General features: G+C 42.4%; 1 protein-coding gene and 1 long non-coding RNA gene across 2 annotated transcripts in view; both read right to left on the reverse strand.

Annotated features, from left to right (window-relative positions):
- The window catches only part of LOC143377254 (uncharacterized), a 134,513-nt gene that overhangs the window by 22,222 nt on the left and 87,389 nt on the right, over positions 1-24,902 (reverse strand). The gene's annotated exons all lie outside the window — the stretch shown is intronic.
- On the reverse strand, positions 12,294-15,018 carry LOC143377237 (uncharacterized). The gene is made up of 2 exons (XM_076828304.1): positions 13,631-15,018; positions 12,294-13,569 (listed from the first exon to the last, which is right to left on the reverse strand). The coding sequence occupies exons 1-2, from the start codon at positions 13,697-13,699 to the stop codon at positions 13,132-13,134; spliced, it is 507 nt and encodes a 168-aa protein (XP_076684419.1). The 5' UTR covers positions 13,700-15,018; the 3' UTR covers positions 12,294-13,131.

Here is a 24,902-nt window from a genome sequence, read left to right on the forward strand (position 1 = left end):
AATCATAATATTACATCTAAAGAACGTTTAAAAGCCACTCTGCCAGCAGAGTAGAGTAAAATGCAGCCTGCTATAACATCCAACTTAGCAAATTCCATACCAAGTAGCCTCGAAGCTATTATAAAATCAAAAGGCAATCCCACCAATTATCAAAACATTAAATATATAGTTTATTTCCATAGTTTATTAATTCTTTATTCAACTGTACGAATCCTTTTTGCGCGTCCATTTCTACACGTTTATCTGTTTTAGATAATATCTTTGTAAATGTTAAAGGGAATAAAATTTTGTTTATACAAAATCTATTCTACAAACATCGAAGAATATTTATTAATCATTGTTTCCCGTTAAAATTGATTACTGACAGGTATATACAACGTTTTACTTTAAATTGGTCGCTGTACGAATTCTTTTTACACCGACTGTATATGTATTGAAAAAAGATTCTTTTCTATGCTATAATTTATTTAATTTTTATTTTTGCGTTTAAATTGTATTTACAATTAGTTATTTAGTAAGTTAATGGAAAGTATTATTTGCATGATATTGTTCCGGCTATGGGGAGCACCCCCCCCCCCCATGGACATCGTGGCAATGTTAATAAATGAACCAGAAAACACTCAAGACTACTATAAATCACTGTACACGAAGTTAGAAACGATAATTATAAATTGACAAAGGATGTGGAGATATATAGAAGTAGTGTTAAAAAAAAAAAACTTTTAATACTTACGATGGAAGTTGAACGCACTTTCAGCACAAAATATCCAACTTGTGTTGTGCACTGAGGCTTCTGAGAAAGCCGAATTACCTACATGCGCTGAATGTAACTGTTTAGTGCACTGTTTACGATGAACTGATCTTGCCGTACAAGGTTTCTTCGCAAGTTGATACTAAAACGACGGTATTGGTTTGCATACCGAAAAACGGGGGTGAAATGAGCTTTCTGATTAGTCATTTCCGAAAAAGGGGATGAGGAAGGAAGAACTGTCGATCGCAAAAGGTAGGGAAAAAATTAGGGTTTTTCCCGATCCGCGATTCCGGTGGATCAGAAAACCGCGTACGGTGCCGCACGGTCAAAATTTCCACCAAACCTGGTCCGCGGTCATCTGGTACGCAGCTGAGCAAGTGGGGTTTATTGTACTCTTACCGGCCCTAAAACAATTTGCAGAACTGCTTCTCCGTCTATTGTGATGTACAAAAATGACAATAATACATTTGAAGTCATTTGCGCCCTAACAGAAGGTACAAGACTGTTTCTGTAAGGGCCATTCCATGCCACGCGATTCCTTTTGAAACTCGATGTCTAGGATGTGTTCCATGTGAAAGTAGAGGGGATTAAGTCCTCATTTTTGTACTTTCGAAATTGTTTAAAACAGACAAGTTTGGTAACTACCCGCAATGATAACTACCCTCAATCTCATATCGTGTGAGGAAGAAACAAACAAGACGCCGAGATACGGAATGACTGAGCGATGTTGAAAGTTGAAAGTGATGGCGAAAATGTGGGAGACAAGCCACGGCAGAGAACTCCCTTCATTTCATTTGAAACACAGTTTCCAGCAATCGGTGGCCGCGACGTAGTAAACCCCTTCAAACATTTCAAGTAGTATGGAGTGTGAAGTAGTGATGGGCGTGATACCGTTCAAGCAGTATCGATACCCAGCGGTGAAGTATCATGGTATCACAAGCACGTATGTGCTTTGTAGGTATCAACATCTTGGCTGGACTTGGTATCGATACTATTCGAACCCGAATCAAGCATGCATAGGTATCGAAACAGTAATGAGTACTTGGAAAGAATCGTTTCCAAAATGATACCTACAAAAGTCTCGGTCTTTTAAACTCGACTGCGTTCGGATCCGACGTTGAGCATACAAAGTCTCGCGATAAGGGACCCCTGAATAAATTGACAAGAAAAAAGAATGGATACAAGGGAAGTAAGCGAAATAAACGTATTAAAAGACTAATTATTTTACCTATTTAAAAATAATATTTTATTTACGATATTATCTTTTAATCGATTTCTTTTTTTGCTAATTAACTCGCCTGTTTTTGAAAATTAATAAGATTGTATGTTCCTTTAGTAATGTGTGCATGATATTGTTTATTGCTGAATAATAATATTTTCTAACGTATATATCGCAGAAGCTATAGAGGTACCATTGGGGCAAAAAGTCCCTCAGACTGAAAATATATATTTTATTATTTATTTTCATAATAAGATGGCGAAAGTATAACGAAATGATGCCAAAGTCTTTAAATAGTGTTTTTGTTTTAGTTGGGCGATTTTTTTTAGTTTTTAGTTCAAAATGAGTCTCTGACTTATATTTTATTTTTTTTGTTAAAGAAATCATGCTTTCCTTTATATATTGTATACCAAAAACAATTGGTTTAATAAATATTCGTTGATTTGAAGAGTTTTTTACTTAATTAGTTTAATATAAGGTACACGAAAAGGCATTAGGGACTTTCTACCCTATGCAATGGACTTTTTGCCCCGTACGTGGGGCAAGAAGTCTATTTTGCATTGACAAACATTGTGTGGTATAAACCAACAGAAAATAACAGTATCAACAAACGAACTTCGTGAACGTAAAGCACAATAGCGGACAATCCGTTTTCTTCCTCTGTCTCTGCAGGAGGCGTATTGATAGTGGATAATACTTTGTAGTTGCTATATTGGTGGCATTTTTCTCACGTGCGTCGAGACAAAAGCGGGTTCAGAGCCAGGCAAAAATTCATTCATTCTTTACGATGGATAATTTATTATTTTTCCAAGAACGTTTGGACAACTTCTGTTTGCCAGATTTCTAAAGGGCAGTAAAAGAACTTTAAGAATTTTAGACATTGTTCAGTCCGTGTTAATCCGTATATTGCTCTGTCGCCGGGTAGTACGTACGACGGCTTCGGACCTGCACGTAGGTACTGTTGTTAATCGCCACGCCGACTCGCGGGACAATACGGCCGTAAACCGTGACCTTAGCGAAACGGTCCGGCCGATCAGCCCTGGTAAGTTTTTGGCAACCAGTGTGGCATTTTCCTCCTCTACATCGTCAAGGGTGAGAGGGTTCCTCCTCTACGAACGAATTCACTCAGGGAAGGTGCCCCTTTTTCGAGGAACGGTGTTCCCAATGTGTGTTTCATAATTATATTAAAACTAAAATTACTTTCATGCATATGAAAAAGATGTCACCGATATAGCAATTAAAAAGTATTGTCCACCATCAATACGCCACCTAGAGGCTGGAGGGACGCAGGAAGAAAAGGGGTTGCCGGCTGACTGCGCGTGTTCCCGCCTGCATCGTATTCCTTTCAAATTAAAGACAGATCCCATATCCTTCGAATAATCACGCGCTCCAATATCAAAACAAAAGCAGGCACAGACGTATGCACTGCGAGAAAGGGTGAGGCGTAGGGAGGAGATTATATTATGACCAATCGGACCTGCATTCGTTGCAGACGCAACGTTTCCACCTTTTCATAGTAATATTTTCTTTTTATGGCCCACCTTTTCTCGCAGCGCATATGTCAGTGCGCCCTTTTGTTTATAAAAAATTGTAGCGCGTGTTTATAATGAAGAGATAAGGGATCCGACTCCAATCCGAAGGGAAGAAGTCACAGGCAGGATCACGCGCAGTCACCGGACAACTCCTTTTCTTCCTGCATCCCTCCACGAGGCGTATTGCCGCCTCCCGCGAGTAATCTCGTGTGATTTTTTTAACACAACAGCGAGTCGGCCAGGTTGTATGAATTAATAACAATGCAAGGGTGTAGTAAAGAAAAGAAAGACAAATTATTCAGTAAAATAGAGCATTAACGTCTATCATATGGTAATTGCATTATTATTATTGAAAATGTAATTTTTAGATTTTTGATTGTGTTTATGACAATATTAGCAATGGATTAAATTCATTCCCCTAGATCCATCCGCCATGATTAAAAAAATGACGCAAGTCCATACCTTCAATAATTTAGGTCATTAAAATTAATTTCTGTAGGCGGGTTTCGTAAAAACCACCGAAAGCAGGTAACTTCGAAGATTTTTATTTTTTAAACAATTTCGAATCTACAAAAATGAGGACTTAACCCTCCCTAATTTCATATGGTCTACCATATATTTCAATATCATGAAAATCCGAGACATCGAGGATTTTAGAAAAGTATCGCATCTGCTTCTATTTTCCACGCTGAACGCAATGCACTTCAAACTCCCTTTGATGTGCGGAAGAAAGCCGACAACGGTCGGCTCAGGCCATGTGCCTTCACCGGCATTCGCGAGTTGGGTCGCATGCGCCGAGTCGCCACGAAGGACACGTCCACACTAGCATATGGGTTCACGCTCACATTTTCTGACGTAGAAACATGCGGTCCTGGCTACCGTTTCTCCCGTCCACATCAGAATATTCGTGCGCGCTCAGCTTGCTCAGCGTATACTCATACAGGTCTGGACCCGGCTTTACATATATTTTATATGTTTGTACATTTATATGTTTTTTTTTATATTTTAATGTTTGTAAATATATGTATGTATATGCATATCTATACAGTATATAGTTATAAATGCACATATAACTCACTAATACCTTCTCCTTATTTCCTAGTAATACCCCACAGCTGTAAACACGAATCACCACGTAGTAACAAAAATTTTATATTCTTTTTCAAGAAAATCTGTTATTAACTAGTATAAAAAAATGTTGATACTGTAAAACTAATATATATTATTAGCGGAACTCAAATTTGTCCGAATTGCGTTGTGTTTGGTTTCATTTTTATTAGAAATATCTCATCCATACGTTGGAAATATTCTCATTATGTTAAAACAAAAAATATAACAATTTTATTCGAGCTTGTCACGCATACTATTACTGTGAAGTATCTACCGCCGGATGGTCGTAGAGGGTCGCCTGTTTATGAGCAGTCCTACAATGGAAAGGGATGTGGATCGCCAGGTATCGTCAGAAATGTTCGTTCGCTGCGTTTCTACCGTCGCGAACATCCTCGAGAACGTTCGTACGCGGAGTTCTGTTCGTGTTCGCGGCGGTGTGGACACGACGAACACAGACGAAAACGTTCGCGAACAATGTTTTTGTTCGTGTTCGCCTTGGTGGAGACCCGGGGTAAGACACTTATCTATTTCGCGTTCTGAAATATCGGAGTGCTGTTGCTGTTCGTGGTCGATAAGAATGAATTTTTCTGTGTGAGAAATTGCATGCAGGTGGTGCTCAGTCACTGATGGAATAGTAGCCAAGGCGTATAACATATAGAAGGTTTCTTCCACAATTGGGATTTGAATTTCGAAGCAAAGCTTATTACCGTTTAAAACAAACATTTTTGTAAGCAAATTCGCCAGGATCGCTCGTGAGTAGATGTTTTATGCTAAAATTTGTCTTTAAAACTGTGAGAATGGATTTTATTTGTTCAGAATCGATGAGTACTGTATCAATTTTGCCTTGTCTTCCGTTTGTTACAACCGATCGGTGATTTTCTATCATTTCACTATGTTCTGACACAATTTCTGAGAATTCGAGTAGGTATTGAAGAGTTAATTCGTGCGCATTTAGTTTTTCTATGGCTATCTCAGTGGAGTTAGATAAGTTTTGAATAAATGTAATTATCTTAAGCTTAAAATTCTCATTATCTCTAATTGTAAGTGTAGTTTTTAAGATTGAAGTTTCGTTGGCTATTAAAGTACTAAGTCTACGGTTGTCTACATACAACTTTTCGATCTCGGCGTTATAATAGTTAGCATCGCTTTGGCTAACAATAAGTGTTGTATAGCGAGCAAAGCGTCGATTTTGTAGGAGGTTGTAAATCTCCTCGACACAATGTCACTTACTCTTACGACGTCTTGCGGTCATAAGAGCTCACTGGATTCGAAGGTTACTGATAGGTGTGTCGTTCAATAAAATGAGACACCCCGATTAATAAGTAACAATGAATAAGTAACTTTATTATTCTTCAATGAGACAGCCCTGGTGTATGCGGGTACAAAAGATATGATTCGGTGCGAATACGTTCGATTTCTGTTGGCTTCTGCCCCCGGAGGAGCTTGACTTCACGCAGGAAGACTATGGAACCTCCTTCAGAGGGTGTGTCTTGGAAAAAAGAGGTGGTCGAAACTATTAGCTATTGGTGAGACGCGATGTGGAAATGGTTCATGGAAAATGCAACGGAAAGGGAAATCTTAACGAATAATCAGCCCATGAGCCGGTCGCCGCACGGCCATCTGTTTATTATTGCGGCTGTCTGGAGACCCTTGGCCGTGACTCGGGTAGATTGCCTGAATTTTCACGTCAAGTACCGTAACGCTAAAAGTTTACAACCCTCGTATCAAGTCTACGAGGCGCGGACTGACAGACCGAATGTCTAACAGATGTGGCGTCGAAAAGGACAAGGCATCCTTGTGCGTCCTTAGTGGTCTGGTGAAGCTAACGCTCAACATACCGCCCCCTTTTGAACGGTTACGTTTAATAATAAAGAGAGAACAAGAAAAACGCTAAGATACTAAGCATACGCAACTGAATATAAAGGTCACGGTTTGCTGTGTCTTGTACAATGATGACTGCGTCGTTACACGAAATTTGTACATGGATACGTAATTACAGTGTGACGCCCATAATTTACCAAGTAAGCTTATTAGATTAAATACAGAGAGAGAGAAAAAAAACTTGTGATTAATGCATACATGCTAACTTATTGTACTTTGCAGTAAGCTACAATAGAACAGATATATATATATATATATATATATATATATATATAAAAGAAAAAATCCACACAGGATTACCCTCAATCATTACTCCTCCAACAACAACGGAGCTAGTTTCTTAACACTACGCTTGTATATCCCGTTTATAGTTTTTACTGTCACCACACGGACGATACCATCCTCACCAGGATGTAAGGCAATGATGCGTCCCATGGGCCAGTGTAATGGTGGTGAATTGTCCTCCCTCAAAATGACCAGCGTACCTTCGGTTATGGCAGGTACCTGGTCTCCATGCCATTTCTTCCTGACTGACAATGCGTTCAGGTAGTCCTTGTACCATCTATGCCAGAAATGCTGGCGAAGCTGCTGCACATGTTGCCAGGAGGACAGACGACCTGTTTTGATGTCAGTGAGGTCGCACTCGGGAGTGCTTGTTAATGAGTCCCCAATTAGGAAATGACCGGGTGTCAATGGTGTTAAATCATTGGGGTCAGTCGATAAAGGAGTTAATGGTCGGGAATTAAGAATGGCCTCTATTTCAGTCAAACAAGTAACTAATTCTTCGAACGTGAGCAACGTGTTGCCTAAAATGCGTATAAGATGGTGCTTTACTGACTTAACTGCCGCTTCCCATAGCCCACCAAAGTGTGGGCTACGGGGAGGAATGAAATGCCAACGGACATGTTGGTCTAATAGAAACTTCTGAACGTGATCATTATGTTCTTCTGACAGAATCATTTTTCGGACCTTTTGCAACTCATGATTAGCACCTACAAAGTTAGTGCCATTGTCGCTGTATATATCTGTACTTCTTCCTCGCCTAGCAAAAAACCGTTTTAAGGCTGCAAGAAACGCGTCGGATGTCAAATCGCCTACCAATTCTATATGAACTGCTCTCGTGCTGAAGCATACGAAAACGGCTACATAAACTTTGATTTTCTTCGTATTTCGATGTTTCTTCTCTTTTATAAAGAGTGGACCGCAATAATCAACACCGGTGATCAAGAATGGTCGCTGGAAGGTGACTCTGTCCTTCGGGAGTTGTCCCATTGGATACTGAAATGTTATAGGTGCCAATTTCTGACAGGTAGTACACCTCTGAATGACGGATTTTACCACGACCATTCCATTCACAGGCCAATATTTTTGTCGTACCGCATGCAGCGTACCCTGTGCCCCAATGTGCCCATGGGCAACGTGCGCTTCTCGTATAAGCAAACTGGTCACATGATGTTTCTGAGGTAACAACACCGGATGTTTTGTTGAATACGGTAAATTTGACTTCTCGAGCCTTCCCCCTACTCTTAAAAGCCCGTTGTCATCAATGAACGGACATAATGCTTTAAACCGAGTGATGTGACTATGTGCTGAATTGGCCTTGAGATCATGTAATTCCTTTGAAAATACTGCACCCTGCACCATTTTTATTATCCGAACTCGTGCCCGTTGTAATTCGTCCAATGTCATTGGACCTATCTGCTTCGCCTTTGTGTAAGCGTTGTTACAAAATCTCAAGCAGTACACAACGACCCGAGTTAACATGGCAAATGATGAATACCTTTCTAAAAATTGGACCTCAGAATGGGATGCTACACTCAACACTACTACCTTCCGTTTCTCGGGAAGTTCAATCGGCTGCAAATTGGTCTGCGGCCACGTGTCTTCTGTCTGAGATAACCAATGAGGCCCACTGAACCAAATGTTCGTTGCAAGAAATTCCGGGACACTGGCCCCCCTTGAAAGTATATCCGCGGCATTGTCCTGCGACGGTACGTGAGACCATTGATCTGGGCTCGTGTCTTGCTGTATTTGACTCACGCGATTTGCAACAAACTGCTTGAGCGTGTGTGGTGCAGTATGTATCCAATGCAATGTGATCGTCGAATCCGACCAAAACATTACTTTCTCAAACGACACATCAATTGCTTTAATAACAGTACGATACAGTTTCGCGAGTAACACTGCAGCACACAGCTCCAACCTAGGCAGTGATTGCACCTTTAATGGTGCCACCCTAGATCTTGACGAAACTAGCCGTACCCCCGACTTAGACTTGCCATCCGTTGTCCTAATATATATGCAAGCTCCGTAAGCTCTCTCACTTGCATCACAAAACCCGTGTAACTGGAGGACTCTGTGATTATCGCCTATAACGCGCCGAGGAATGACCAATTCCTCGAGTGATTTTAATTGAGACTCAAAAGTGACCCACGCGCTGTGAATATCCACTGGGACCGACTCATCCCAATCGAGGTGACACTTCCAAAGGGCCTGCATTATAAGTTTTGCTTGCACAATCACCGGACCTACTAATCCGAGTGGGTCAAAAAGCTGTGCGATTCGTGATAGAATAGTCCGCTTTGTAACCCTTTGCAACGGTTCCACATACTTAATTGTATAACCTAAACTATCTGGCTTGGCTTTCCAAAACAACCCCAAAGTTTTCTTGCCATCTGTGGCATCTAAAACCATGTGATCACTATGATCAGTATTCCCTAACGATTCTACTAACTGGGATTCGTTTGACAACCACTGTCGCAGTTGAAAACCCCCTTTTGCTGTGATGCTAATCAAGTCATCCCTTAAAAGCAATGCCTCGTCAAAACTCTGTGCCCCAGTCAAAACATCATCTATGTAAAAATCATTTAATAACACCTTCGCGGCGACTGGATGCGTTTTACCTTCATCGTGCGCGAGTTGGTGCAATGTTCGAACTGCCAAAAACGGAGCTGATGCGGTTCCATACGTCACAGTATTCAGCTGGTACGTTTTAATTGGATTCGTGATATTTTCGCGCCAAAGAATTTTGTGATATTTTCTATCAGCTACGTTCAAATCTACCTGTCTGTACATCTTTGCAATGTCAGCGGTCAGGACGTATTTATGCACTCGAAAACGCGTGACTAAACTAACTAAGTCTTGCTGAATGGTGGGTCCTACCATTAATGTACTGTTTAATGTTACACCCGATGACGACTGTGCAGATGCATCGAACACTACTCGAATTTTAGTCGTGACACTGTCTGTTTTTATGACTGGGTGATGGGGTAAATAACAACCGGCGTTAACATCGTCGACGATTTCAGTCATGTGATTGAGCTGTTCATATTCCCTTAAGAAAGCTACGTATTGTGATTTCCTGTCTAGATTTCTATTCAGAGACCGCTCCAGACTGAGATACCGTTTCATAGCCATGTGATATGTTTCTCCTAACTTGTCTTTGTTATCGTTAAAAGGCAGACTCACTGTGTACCTGCCACTCATAGAATCGCGACTCGTGTGTGAAGCGTAATGCTCCTCACATGCTTGTTCTTCGGGCGAACAGATTTTTCCTGAAGGGCATTCTTCGAGATTCCAAAACTTACTAATATCAGCATGAAGTGTTTCGAAAGTCAAATGGCAATTGACTGGTCGGATTTCCTGGTTTTCTAAGTATTTTCCAACGACAATCCAACCCAATAGCGTTTTCTGCAATTTAGCGTTGGGATCCTTTAATGCGATGCGTCCCACGCTCATGAGATCCCAAAAATATTCTCCCCCGATAATCCCGTCTATCTCGCCAGGCAAGTGAAATGTAGGGTCAGCTAAATGTATTCCAGCAGGAATTTCTAATGCTTCTCTATAAATTACATCCTGTGGCAGTGGTTGTGAAACCTCCTTAGCTACTAGAAAGTTTACATTGAAATTGTATCCCGAGCAACGCGATTTGATTTGTGCTTGTGTTATTTTATTGATCTCAGATGACATTGCGTTTGTCCCACGAAGAGGAACAACAATTGGTTGAGTACGCAACCCAATCCGTTTGCATGCGCGCTCAGATAGGAAATGCGAATCTGCACACGAATCCAATACAACGCGGCAGCTATGGGTTTTCCCGGCCCCGTTTACGATATCAATAATAGCGGTAGCAAAGATTATTTTCGGCCGACCCTTGAATGCGGCACAGGTACTATTTACCTGCACGGCCGGTGGTATGGGCGTCGGCTCCGCATGCAATAGCGTATGGTGTCGGTTATGACACCGACGGCAGGTAGTTGCTTGGCAATTGTTCACCATATGATTTCGGCGTAAACAGTTGAAACACAACTGCTTCTCCTTTACTAATTTCGATCGCTCTGGTACCGAAAGCTTAACGAATTGCTCACAATTCTGAGAAACATGAGATCCTCTACAAAAGTTACAGAATGCTGTTGTCTGCGTGGCCAGTACCGTATTTGACCGTAATTCTCGCGCAGGCGGTTTATTGCGGGTTGACTGAGAATACCGATTACGATTATTGCCCTGCGCTTGAGGTGGTGACGCACCTGAGGTTTCCGGTGAACCTACAGGCTCAATCACCTTGCATCGGTCGTGTAAAAACAGAAACAATTCGTCCATCATTGGAAAGGGAGTGCTTTTATTCTGTTCCTTCCATTTCAACACTGTCTCGTTATCCAATTTGGACGTGAGCAAATGGATAAGCAGTGTATCGACGGTCAGTTGCTCTAATGATTTTAACGAGCGATAATGCGCTTCTACGCGGTTTACAAACACTCTCAATTCGCTGTAGGATGATTTTAATACCGGTGACGTATCGAATAGCACTTTGATATGATTGGCGACTATGACAGCCGGCTGATTATAGCGCTTCTCTAACAGACCCCACGCGACTGTGTAATTGTTTGCCGAATTCCCTACTGATTCTATAGTTTTGGCGGCTTCGTCCTTTAGGCACGACCGCAAGTACATTAGTTTTTTACAATCGTTGATCTTTGGATTCTCTTGTATTGATGAACGAAACTGATCAGAAAACCCAGGCCACTCCTCGTAGACTCCAGCAAACACGGGCAGATTGATTTTTGGCAAATATATATCGCTATCTATAGACTCGGTGTGCGATTGTGGTGATGCTCGACTGATAGGCGTTTCGACTCCGACCGCACCTCTCACTTCTAATGTTGCTAATGATTGTGCGACAGACTTCACGCGCTCTAATATGTCCAAAGCACGCGCCTTACAAGTACCAAACATGGATTTTATTGAAACTCGTTCACGCATATAATCCCCGGTTTCATCTGCTGCATCTAAATCAATCTGAGTTTTGCAAAAGATCGCGTATTCCGTCTCGATCTCGTTGTATTGCACTTTGATCTCACTACCAGACATTCCGGATTCGTACCCCTCTATTAAAAGCCTAAAGTTCTCCAACTCTAACTTGAAAGCTTCGCGTCTTAACTTCAGAGTTTTAATACGTTCTTCTACAGAAGGAGGCATGTTGCGGTTTCTTTTTTTTTTTCTTTTTCGACAATGGAAATACGGATATGAGAGATTAGGATTCGCACACGGATTCAGGGAAGAACTCAAAAAACAAGCGCTCGGACTCACGTTACTGACGTCCCTGGATCCTTCCGATGCAATGCTGGACTTGGCGTTGTATGGGCTGCTGACCGACGCACCGCTGATGGTTACAGCTGATGTCCAAGCCGGTATCTCGTCGCATCCGCCACTGCTATATTTGATGACCCACAATGGATCAGGTAGCGATCCTCCTTCCTAGGTGCTCTGCGACTCTGCTACGGCACGTTGTCGTACCCCTGGATCTCAGCTACTGGACTCCTTAATGTTGAAGTCGCTCTGCGCAACTGGACATCAGATGCTGGCCTCCTTGTTGTTGGCGTGCATGACGCACCAATCACGTTCACAGCACTTGTATATTGTTATTGATGATGCGGATCAGTGCTCCTCTGGCACAGTAAAAGATCCGGCTCGAAGGACCAAAATGTATAGCGAGCAAAGCGTCGATTTTGTAGGAGGTTGTAAATCTCCTCGACACAATGTCACTTACTCTTACGACGTCTTGCGGTCATAAGAGCTCACTGGATTCGAAGGTTACTGATAGGTGTGTCGTTCAATAAAATGAGACACCCCGATTAATAAGTAACAATGAATAAGTAACTTTATTATTCTTCAATGAGACAGCCCTGGTGTATGCGGGTACAAAAGATATGATTCGGTGCGAATACGTTCGATTTCTGTTGGCTTCTGCCCCCGGAGGAGCTTGACTTCACGCAGGAAGACTATGGAACCTCCTTCAGAGGGTGTGTCTTGGAAAAAAGAGGTGGTCGAAACTATTAGCTATTGGTGAGACGCGATGTGGAAATGGTTCATGGAAAATGCAACGGAAAGGGAAATCTTAACGAATAATCAGCCCATGAGCCGGTCGCCGCACGGCCATCTGTTTATTATTGCGGCTGTCTGGAGACCCTTGGCCGTGACTCGGGTAGATTGCCTGAATTTTCACGTCAAGTACCGTAACGCTAAAAGTTTACAACCCTCGTATCAAGTCTACGAGGCGCGGACTGACAGACCGAATGTCTAACAGATGTGGCGTCGAAAAGGACAAGGCATCCTTGTGCGTCCTTAGTGGTCTGGTGAAGCTAACGCTCAACAAGTGTGCCGAAGAGTATATTAGATAGTTCTCCGATACGATTAAGTATGCCTCGCTTACGACGAGTGTTACGTTCTAGGCTAATGGGTTTGCTGTATCCTAAACAAGTCAATAGGGTATCTCTTTGAACTAAAGTACGCTTGAACCTATTAATAATATCAGTCAAAACTGACGTGGATTGTGGTCCGGCTTGTGTGAAGAGCGGATGATGCAGCGTTTGTGCGATTTGGAGCTCCGTTTGTTGAACTTCTCGCAAGTCGACATAGACAACGGTTTTCCATTGGCGATGATACAGGTTTGTAGGACTGATTGCGTCTAGGTAGAGATTTGGAGTGCGTTCAAATCGGGTGACGGTCACTGGCGACTGGATTTCGTTACCTGAGACTCCGGAGAGTAGGAGGAGAATGGGCAACAGCGTCATCATGATCTGTAAAAGTTTCAAAGTTTATCGTATGTACGGTTTGAGACGGTTTCCATGGACCTTATACCTCCGATTGTCCTTTAGAATGTCGTAATTGGGTGATGCTGATTTGATGATAGTGTATGGTCCTAGCCATTCCGCATCTAATTTTGATGTAGGGCTATCGTGCTGAGTTCGACTAAGTCTACTATCTTGCTACGCTTTGTGTTTCTGCCTGTTGGTTTTATTCCTTTTTCTTCCTACTTCCAGATAAGCATTGTGTCTCTGCTTCCAGGAGTTGAATAGTTCTTATTTTGAAAGTGTAGGAGTGGATGATATGGTTGAGGGAAGATTAGCCTTCCTTCCGAAAGTTAGTTCGAATGGTGATAAACCTATGCCTTCGTGACAGGCCGTGTTGCATCCCATGCAAATCATATTTAGCCTGTTATCCCAGTTATTATCCTTGCCGTGGAGTGCTGTTCGAATAAGATCTTTTAAGAGTGCATGAGTTCTTTCTAATGCTCCGTTGCTTTCCGGGTGGAAGGCAGTCGTACGAATGTGTCTGATATTTAAAGTGTTTTCGAATTCTTGCATTAACTTACTAATGAAGTTCATTCCATTATCCGTTAATATATGTTTTGGAGAAGAGAATATATAGGTATAATGGTTAATCAATCCATTGATAATATCGGAGGTCTGTGTCTGTTTTAGGGGAATGAGGGTAAGATACTTTGTCAACATGTCCTGGACAGAAAGTATATATGAATTTCCTTTAGCTGTAGTTACTAGGGGACTATAGATATCCTTTGCGATTTTGTCACTTGGTTCCATGGGAGTGTCTGAGATCACCGCTTCTTCTCGGAAGCGGACACAAGTTAATTTGTTCCTTTGACAGTTGTCACAAACTTTGACGAAATCTGATACATCCTTTTCCAAATTTGTCCAATTAGCTTTTTCATGCACCTTTGCGATGGGTTTACTTTGTCCCAGGTGTTGCCCTACGGTTGAATTATGGCATTCTAGGAATATTTGTTCTTTAAAATATTACTTTAGCTGTAGGCGCGTACTTATCATCGAGGAATCGTAGGTATTCCTGTATCCAATAATTTTCTACTTCCGTATAGGGATCAGACGAGAGTTGAAATTTGATTTGCTTGAGTTGCTTATCGGTCTTATCAATCATTTCTTTAAGACGGAAAAGCCAGGCGTGGTGGATTTCCCTGAGTTGCTGCACCAATGATGAATCAGAGGGTCTGAACTTCAGAAAGTCCAAATCTGCCACTTCGATGTTCTTCTTCTGTGGCATTCTTGAAGCCACTTGAGGTTGAGTAGATTTCTGGGCCCCAATGATTGTGGTGGATGATGGAATGCAGTGAGAGCTGAGATGACAGATGAGATCCTTCTTGACGTAGGTGAGCTCAGAGCTCGTTGAGATTGAGAGTTCGAAGCTGCTTGGTAGTTGAGAATGGCGCTGAAGTTTGACTGCGCCGACAGTGATATCTATTGTTCTGCAAACAGGCGTACCTCGTCGAGGAACGAGCTGTGAGCGTACGTGAGAATGTTGCCATCAAGGGCTTGTAAAGTATTGAAACGACCCACCTGAGACCTGGTGTTGAAATTGGTGAGTCCTGAGCCTTGAATTTGTGAGTTGATATCCCCTCGTTTAGGCTGGTGAGATGAGCCCATGCGTCTGTATGTGTTTGAGCTGTGTTCGCAATGGCGGGATATGGATTGGACATTTTTCTCTTTTTCTTTAATTGCACAGCTTCTTTTATTTGTTGATTTTAATTGTACATACTTTTATACTGCATGTTAGTTTGTAGGATGTATAATGTAACTTCTATTTGTATTACGCGCTCCCGCGCGACCAATAAGTGGTCGGCTTACTCAATCTCGTTGTTCCCGTGGTTCGGGTGGACCGAGTAGCTCGGGCCGCGGGAGCGGCGGGGTGCGAGTACCGATCTTTTTGGCGATCCGCGAGGCAGAGGTTGGCCGCCGGCTTCTTGTTCGTGCTTCGCGAGTGGAAACACGCGTTCTATTGATCTCTACGATCGAACGTTTCTCGGCCTCGGCTTCGAGCCCATTTCATAACGACAGAATTCGCTGTACGACAACGCATATTTTCTGTGCTTCACCGAGACGAACTGTGTCTTCGGAGATTCAATGAGCAGACAATATACACACTACCTAACACACGTGTCGAAATCTATTGGGTTAATTCAAGTATCCACTCTTTTACCTTTTTTCGAGAATAGTCAAGATTTCGCGAGTCGAAGTCCACGTTGCTCATTTTCTACTCCTTCGAGCCGGATGTTGCGCCGAGGCGTTTTCACCGCAGGCCACCCCGACGCAAAGGAGTAGAATAATAGACACGGACGCACACACGACTGAACTGTATTGTTACACAGGGCAATATCGGTTACAAAGGTGCGACCCGTATGTCCGAACGCAATGGCGTTCGGTACAAGACCTCCTCTCGTCGGCCTCTCGATCGTCCTCTTGAAGGAGGCCAACCTTCTTCTATCTTCAGCTGCGAGCACCAGCAGGCTATGCAGGGGCCTATACCCGGTGCTCGCAACACGGATAATATCCGGATTTCATTGGATGCTCCGGATTAAATCAGATCCTTAACGGTTCGCGTGTGCATGCTTCGCGAACCTTTTGGAAGCTTCTACGGCACGTGTAGCAAGTGCGTAATGAAGTGCTCGGCGCGTTTCCGTTTCTTCTCCACGACTTCCGTTCGGTGCTTCGGGAAAGTGAGCCGATCCTGTGCTTCATTGCGACGCTGTTCGCGTGGGTTCCGAGTGTGCTCCAAATATCTTTTCGTCGTACTAGCGTGCACGCGGTCGCTTTCTGGTGAAGGATGGCGTCCTCGCTGAAGGATCTAGTTCTCGAGCAGGACGAAACCGCAGGACGTATCGAATGGCTCCTGATCAACCTACGTAAGTTGGGAAAAAATAATATAACCCTTTCGATGCTGAAAACCCGAAGGGAACTTCTAGAGGACTATTAGAAGACCTTTACCTCGGGTCATGCTGTGTCATTCGCGCGCCGGAAGCCTCCGCGAGTGATTACGTTAAAAATGATTGGTACGCGGACGTTGAGGAGGTTTACCTTCAACATTCAGCCGCACTGAGAGACATGCAGCGCGAGGTGGAACCGGACCTTAAACGCGTATCTAGGGGCGATGCCGTTTCCGGGAGCACTGAGGTCGATGACGACTCCGCCCTCCTGAATCTTTCGCTACCGACTTTCTCAGGAGATCTCCTGGCGTGGGAGAGTTTCCGCGATTGTTTCAGGTCATTGATCCACGACTCTACTTGTATTTCCAAGGTCAGGAAGTTGGAATATTCAAAGTCGACACTAACGGGTGAGGCCGCGACTATGTTGGAGCGTACTACTGTCACCGCGGCAAACTACAACGGCGCTTGGGCCAGTCTGCAGAAAAGGTACGAAAATCAACGGATTCTCTCAGCCGAGCGCATGAGGAGTTTAGTAAACTGTGCCCCGGTGACTAAGGCACGCTCTGCAGACATCAAACGCCTGCTCGACGAGTTTCGTCAGGCCATCGTATCCTTCATATCTTTCAAACGACTTGTCGCGGAATGGGACGAGTGGTTCGTTTTCCTTTTCGCTGAAAAATTGGACCCCACGTCCCGACGCGACTGGGAAATCACACTTACCGACCGCACAACGAGCCCCAAGTTTTCTGACATCGAGGATTTCTTCGAGAATAGGGTCCATGCCCTCTACGCTTCGCACAATCAGGAGCCAACTCCGCTTTCGAAGCAACGTGACGCAAAGCGGAGGACGAAGGCGTCCGAACGTACCAGGATCGCGTTGCTGGTGAAAGCTGATGCCCCACCTAAAAGGGGCAACCCAAAACGTCAATGTCCGCTGTGCCAGGGGAATCACAATTTGAATTATTGCCCGAAATTCAAGGTGATGAGCGCGGGCGATCGCAAGGCTCAGGCAGTCAAGGTTGGCGTTTGTTTATCTTGTTTGAACCTTGGACACGTCGTGTCGACTTGCCCTTCAGCGTTTCGGTGCCTGGTGTGCGATTCAAAACATCACACTCTACTGCACGACGCTTACCTACCTTCCGAGGTTAGGACGGACAACAATAACGACGTTCAAACAGAATCCTCCTCTAAAGCCTTGGTGAACTCTATTTGTGCCAAGCGTCTAGTCCTTCTAGCAACGGCTTGTGTGCGTCTTGTGGCTCCCAATGGTCGATTCGTGTCGGTTCGAGCGGTGTTATATCCAGGCGCTGATGCGTCGTTCGTTAGCGAATAGGTAGTTCAAACGCTTCGTTTGAAAAGGGAGACGTCGGAACGGCTAAATATGAAGTGGAAGCGATGTTGACTACGGATTTTAACTCTTCTTTTAAAATCCCATTTCATGCGTTGGTTGCACGGGAGGTGATGCCACCGATACCCTCCTGCTTGGCCTCCGTGACCGGCTGGGGCCATATAACGGGGCTTCAGCTCGCCGACGCGGAGTTCCACACGCCGTCGCGGGTCGATATTTTGCTTGGTGCAGACGTTTGCAATGTCCTGGTTGGAGAGACGCGCCAGGGACCCAGAGGCACCCGTGCGGCTACGCACACACCTTTTGGCTGGGTCTTATTTGGTCCGGCGTCTCAGGATACTGAAGTTGCGGTGCCTCCGACGCGACGGGTGTACCATACGAGCACTTAGGACCCGATCTTGGTCCAATTGCAGCGGTTTTGGGAGCTGGATGACGTTAAGGAGACATTGCCACTGAGCCCTGAGGAACACTGGTGCAAGGAGCACTTCCAGACCTCCCATCAGCGGAACGAGGTCGGGAGATACGTGATGTGTCTGTCGTTTCGTCCAGACGGCCCTGGGTCTCTGGGCTCGTCCAGACCAGCTGCGTTGAGAGTGCTGCTGAGCAATGAAAGGCGACAGCAGAAGGATTCAGGGCTCCGCGAAAACTACACCGATTTTCTGGACGAGTATCTTAAACTCGGGCACATGGAACTCGTGCTGGAGGGATCGGGCAACGCCTCCTTTGTGTACTATCTCCCCCATCATTATAGTGTTAATTAAGTAATTGTACTAATTACTTATGTCAGATGCTGTCCACGGTCACATATATTCCCTCGGAGGTGGCCTGTGGAATCTTAGACTGTATTCTGTGTGTTCGCATTTCAGGATTGTTCCGTGTAATTCCGTATTCAATGCGAATCATTGCCGAAACGTTGCTCATACGGTACGAGTGCAACATTGCGCTCGCAACGTATGAACAATGTTTCGGCAACCAATCCGCAATGAATACGGACTTACATATTTTCACTCCTCGTTTTTATTAGCTATAACCAATTAAACGGCAATAGTGGGGACCTTGGCAGTAATTAGAACGTGTAACACTTTTTTACAAATATCTTTTGTTGCTGTACATAGTTTATGAGTTTGTTTAAACTCTATAGTGTTAATTAAATAATTGTATTAATTACTTATATCACATATGTCGACAAACAGAATATAATCTTACATTGTACTTGCAACTGTAAGCCGCGGGCCTGGAAAGCTAATTCCGGGCCTGGGTTTTTTCCCTACGCCTGGTCACCGTATGGTCGGTCAAGGGTACTCGCCGACTACGTAGCTGAAGATGACGCGACCGTTTTATGATAGGGTAGCTAGAAGCGAGAGCTATAAGGTTTAAGCAAACTGTTAAACTGTATACAGCAATAAAATATATTTGTAAAGAAGTCTGAACTGTGAAATGTAAATCCCCGTCGCGTTCCTCACAAACACGGTAAATACTACCGATATTTTTATTTTTGGCCCACTGCCCGAAACATTGCGTGACCATTGCTGTAAAATCTCAGAAATGTTGCGCGACCATTGCTGTAAAATCGCAATTTACTTGTAACGTATCGGCAACATTCCGTGCAATGTCACAAATATTAAATCGCAACGTAACTGAGACATTTCTGCAACAAATGTGCTGTAGGAGATAATACTTGTATGTTTCACCTCGCACAAGTTCGCAATCTTCTTCCAATATTACCGAGAGTAATATAGAACTTTCTCCGAATTTAGAAGAAAATCAGAATTTTGCCTCGTTCGAAAATTCACAGACTTCTGAAGAAATAGCAACTGAATTGAATAGTCCTAATTCAGCTTCTTCATTGGCAGAGTGGGCTGTAACACATAAAATTGCACATCGAGCAATAAATGATTTACTCCCGATTTTAAAAAGATCAGTTTCCAGCACGTTACATGCCGGAACGCTTTTAAAAACAGTTAGAAACGTATATTTAAACGTATCAAAACATATAATTATCATCATTTGGGATTAAAAAATAGCACATTCCGTACTTTGCGGTGAGAACTAGCACAGTATCCTGTTTCGCCACGAAGAATTAAACGTTTTGGGTTCTACTGCAGAAATTATCATGTTTCCGCGCGTGGTTAGTTTAAATCTCCACAAAATTACCTTTTTTAAAAAAAGGTACAAAAAAAGTGCGTCAAGTATAAAAAAGAAATTACCCCCGAGGGGTGTAAAAATTATCCAGTCATTAATAAACACTACAAAATGTGTGAAATCTCCACAAAATTACCTTTTTTAAAAAAAGGTACAAAAAAGTGCGCCAAGTATACGCGCGCGCAGACGACCGAAAAAAAGCTGTCGTAAATTTAGTAATGTGCTATATTTAGCTTTACAAAATTAATGATATATAAAAATTCCGCAAATTATAACAATGGCTATTTATACAAACAAAAAATGTATTAAATATTATTAACCAGAAATATTTTTATTTTATACAAATAAATATTTCAATAGCAATAAATATTTTATTTAAAATACTTGGCGCTGCGAAACTGAAAAATGTTAGTTGTCTTGGTTTAAATAATAAAATAAGACAAGACACCACTGAGACAAGGAAGAAAGAAAAATATTAATGCAATTTATACATATTTATTCAGTTTAGCAACATCAATTCGGAGCGTAGCGCCTAGTATTTTGAATAAAATATTTATTGCTATTGAAATATTTATTTGCGTTGCGTCGCAAGATAGAAGGTGGTTGAGACCCACTGAACAGAGGGTTTATACCTGTCCATCGAACGCGCCGAGAAGCGCAGGCAATTTTTGTCGCTTATGCTTGGGCAAGTCAGCCTGTGACGTTGTTACGCTATGCGCCAGGCTGGCGCCAAAAGACAAGGATCATCCCGAACCCGTGACAAAGGACCATCGCATAACTTCTCGTTAACCGATAGATCCTAGCGCTAGATCTCTCCGGACCTTCGCAATAGATCTTGGCGGTAGATCTCCCAAGAGGATCTTCCCGCCAAATCTTCCCGCCTGATTTTCCCGCCAGACTTTCCCGCCAAAAACCGAGGAAAGCGTCGTGCCCTCAAGGGGTATAAAACCCCTGGAGCTCCACCAACGCCAGAGACTCCAGTACGGACCACTGACCTAAACACTTGTTAACGCGTAACCTTAAGCACGGTTTTCATTCTCGTAATAAAAGTCTATCTACAACAAACTCTAAAGTTACTGAGAAAGCACGAGTGTCTTCTCTACATCGTAACAACGTCACCAGCGGTTCTGGCCTTCCTGGGAAAAACCAACGGTTTCGGCTAAGACGCTTTCCCACATTTTCTGCGAAACGTGCGGGAAGCTCACGATATCTTGACCAATCGCGAGCGTTAGACGGTAACCCTCCATACTTTTTACTTCCGCTTCCTGACTGACCAGCACATCCATTTTACAGTTCCGAATCACTTACTCACAGACCATCGAACCGTCAACACTATATTTTTCTTGCTTCACTCACCATAACCCATAACCACAATATTATTTTAATAAATTATTATAGATTCCGAATTAAAGTGCAGATTTACTTAACGTAAGTCATCATAACGCGGCGTTATTTCATTAATTTGAAATAAGGAAAAGCAAGTGTCAGGCGGCCTTACAACCCGCCAGCTTAACAGCACTTCAACAATTTGTATAAAATAAAAATATTTCTGCTTAATATTATTTAATACATTTTTTGTTTGTATAAGTAGCCATTGTTATAATTGGCGCAAATTTTGTATATCATTAATTTTGTAAAGCTAAATATAGCACATTAATAAATTTACGACAGTTTTTCTTCGTTCGTCTGCGCGCGCGTATACTTGGCGCACTTTTTTGTACCTTTTTTTAAAAAAGGTAATTTTGTGGAGATTTCACACATTTTGTAGTGTTTATTGATGACTGGATAATTTTTACACCCCCCGGGGGTAATTTCTTTTTTAAATATATTGTATTGTCATCGAAACTACGCACGCCTGTGAAGCTTCAAGACAACTGGATTGGTGGAATTGGTTTAAATTTGAGATTTCAGATGTGAACCAAACATACAAGAAGCAAACAGAATCGAAGCTAAATAAAATCGTTTAATTAATATAATACTATGTCACAATAAATTTTGTTCTCTGGTAGATCACACTGTATCATCTTCTGCTTCGATTATCTGTAAATATATAAAATCTACATTTTAGTTACAACATAATGTAGAACTTATATAGAAATAGAGTGGCCCTTTGCTATAGTAAGTGTAGAGACTACAAAATGTGTCCGAAGGAGGTGAGAACGTACGGCAGAAAGTCTTGTCGCAGGAAATTTAAATGCTAGTGGCAATTCAGCGAACATGGACGAAGAGATCCAATATTTTTGACGCACAATTTATTGGTGTTGGAATAAAATTAATTTAGTATGTTTATTGGTGAATTAAAATATTATTAATGGGAAACTAATCAAATTAATGAATAGCGTGGCAACTACTGTAGATTTTAAAGTATTACGAATGTCTTTCACAAAAGATTGAAAAGAATCAAGGGAGATGTGTTTTCAGCATACTTTCGTCACTAATGTGACTTGCTCTACGTTGCAAGCAATCGACTCTAATTTTCTTAATTCTTAATGCTACGTTTTTTGACAAATTATTTGACAAATTTCAAGAAACTTGTACGAAAGAAGCTGCTTCTCTGTCAAACCTTCTCTAGACAACTTCCAAGTCTGTGCGTCCGCTTCGTTTCTATAAGCTGAACATAAAAAGTCTATTAACAAATTTTGGCGGCTTACCTAGTTTATTGAAGCAATAATTCAGTGTCCTATTTCAAAAATATATAAAACTTACCTTGACATGTTATGATTCATTCTGGCTCTCACGTGACAACAATTTGCTACGCGATTGGCCGAAACCTTCATCGAATGAACGACGTGCCTGAGAGACATTTCCTCACCATTCCATGTTCTCCTCTTGCCCACATTTGACGATGGAGAAAATCTCTTAACATAAAATTCGGGAAATTGCAACTTTGCATCAAAATATCTGAGCTCATAAGGCACGTAGAAACAAAATGAGGACACTTTTCTCATGTAAATCAAACCCAAGCTATCCATTAAGACCAATCAAAACTTAATCGGATCAACCATTATTGAGATTCGATAATCGAAGGGTTCTTCCAAAACCTGCTCGGCGTAATATGGGCACGGCCGTCTTGCGCTGCGCATGAACTTGGCGCGAGACCAAAGAGGAGATATAATAAGAGGCGTCACTCGACAAGGACAGACATAAACTAGGATAATCACTAGAAAACCAATTTAAATGCCCATTCGGCAATGATCGGTAAACCACGCTAAACTTCGGCAATAATCAGCAAATTGCGGTAAGGTACATTTAGTCGATTTGAATATCCCGCTCGAATAGACAACCAATTTAAATGCCAAGGTCAAGTAAGGACTTCAAAGGTTCCGCCCGGAGTGACGCCTCTTATTATATCTCCTCTTTGGCGAGACACCACCGTGTCTTTTGATTGGTTTACAATATGTGGTGTTGTGGGAAACCGTGGACAAAAGTAACACCTCAGGAACACTCACGCATATCTCAGTCATTGAAACATCTGGCAAGATGTATTCCAGTCGAGTTTCACAGAAAGCCCCAAAGTCTAGATGATGCAAGCAGATGGAAAGCAACGGATTATCGACAATTCTTATTCTACACTGGTCCAGTAGTTTTGTTAAAGAATATAAGCGACGACAGATATTTGAATTTTATGGCTTTACATGCAGCTTCAGTTATTTTATCAAATTCCAGACATTATGGTCGTATTGATGACGCATCAAAATTGTTAAAAAACATTATTCACACATTTAAAATGTTATATGGTTCAGAAAAGGTATCGCAAAATATTCACAATCTTTTACATATCTCGCAGGATGTTAGAAATCATGAGCCACTTGATAATTTCAGCAGCTGCTTTCCTTTTGAAAATGTTTTGCAAAGTATTTTACAGTTTGTTAGGAAGAATGTCAAACCGTTACAGCAAGTAGTAAAACGACACAGTGAGGAATCCAATTTTGTTAGCAATAATAAGCATCCTAATGTTGTATTTCCTTCCCTGATAACCAGATCAGGCAGCAGGATCTGCCGGCAGCTGCGATGCAGCCTACGTCCGCATTCAGCTACGGTTCTGCCGGCAGGGTCTGCTTGTCAGGGTCTGCCGGCAGATCGACGGCAGATCGACGGCAGGTCCTGCTGCTCGCCTGACACATCCAACAGCGCCATCTGAAGGCCACAATTGCCAAAGAATTTCCTACGCGTGACGTCACATGGACCAACGTGCATCCCTACCCCACATGACCAACAAGCAGATTCTACAGTTTATTAAATAATTAATTCTCCTTATTTCAAAAAGTATTTATTCTTTCTTTAATAATATACAGGATCAGTGATTACAATTGTTACAAAATAATATAAGCGCATATAAATCCAAAGAGGGACTTTCAACATTTACATTTACAAATCCACGTCCCGTAACCACTGGTACCTAGTAGGGGCGATATCAGGAAATTTCATTCAGTATTTTCGACTTCTTTTTTGTGTAGAATCACCATGTTCCGCGTTGTGTTAGCGGTGAAAACAAATACAATATTAGCATAAAATTAAACGTAACGTATGAATAAACAGAATACATGCGATACTTACTTCAGCTCCATCTCCACACAGTACACAGTCTAGGCGATCATACATGCTCCTGCGAACATTAAAATTTATAAGAAAATATGTCTTAAATTATTATCTACTAAACAAGACGCTGAACATTCGCACTTCGCGCATAACCCTACTTTTCTGTCTTCTAGATAATGTGAATCTCGATGTCCGCGACGTAGATAATTAGAAATTATTCAATTCCATAATTACGTTTGCCTTCTGGATACGCCGAGATGATTTGTTTGAATATTGATGGATGAGATTACTTAGAATATTCTTTGAGCGTACGTCTTCAAGCACAACGGGCAACGGGTGCCACTTCCAGTTTTCGAGGTCTGAGGTGG

Source organism: Andrena cerasifolii, chromosome 15 (assembly GCF_050908995.1).
Source record: "Andrena cerasifolii isolate SP2316 chromosome 15, iyAndCera1_principal, whole genome shotgun sequence".
Lineage (NCBI taxonomy): Eukaryota > Metazoa > Arthropoda > Insecta > Hymenoptera > Andrenidae > Andrena > Andrena cerasifolii.

Coding starts and splice junctions, on each gene's coding strand:
- LOC143377237 (XM_076828304.1), bottom strand. CDS start 13,699: ATGGCTAGGACCATACACTATCATCAAATCAGCATCACCCAATTACGA. Junction 13,570..13,630: donor ATTCTAAAGGACAATCGGAG/GTATAAGGTCCA, acceptor AAACTTTTACAG/ATCATGATGACGCTGTTGCC.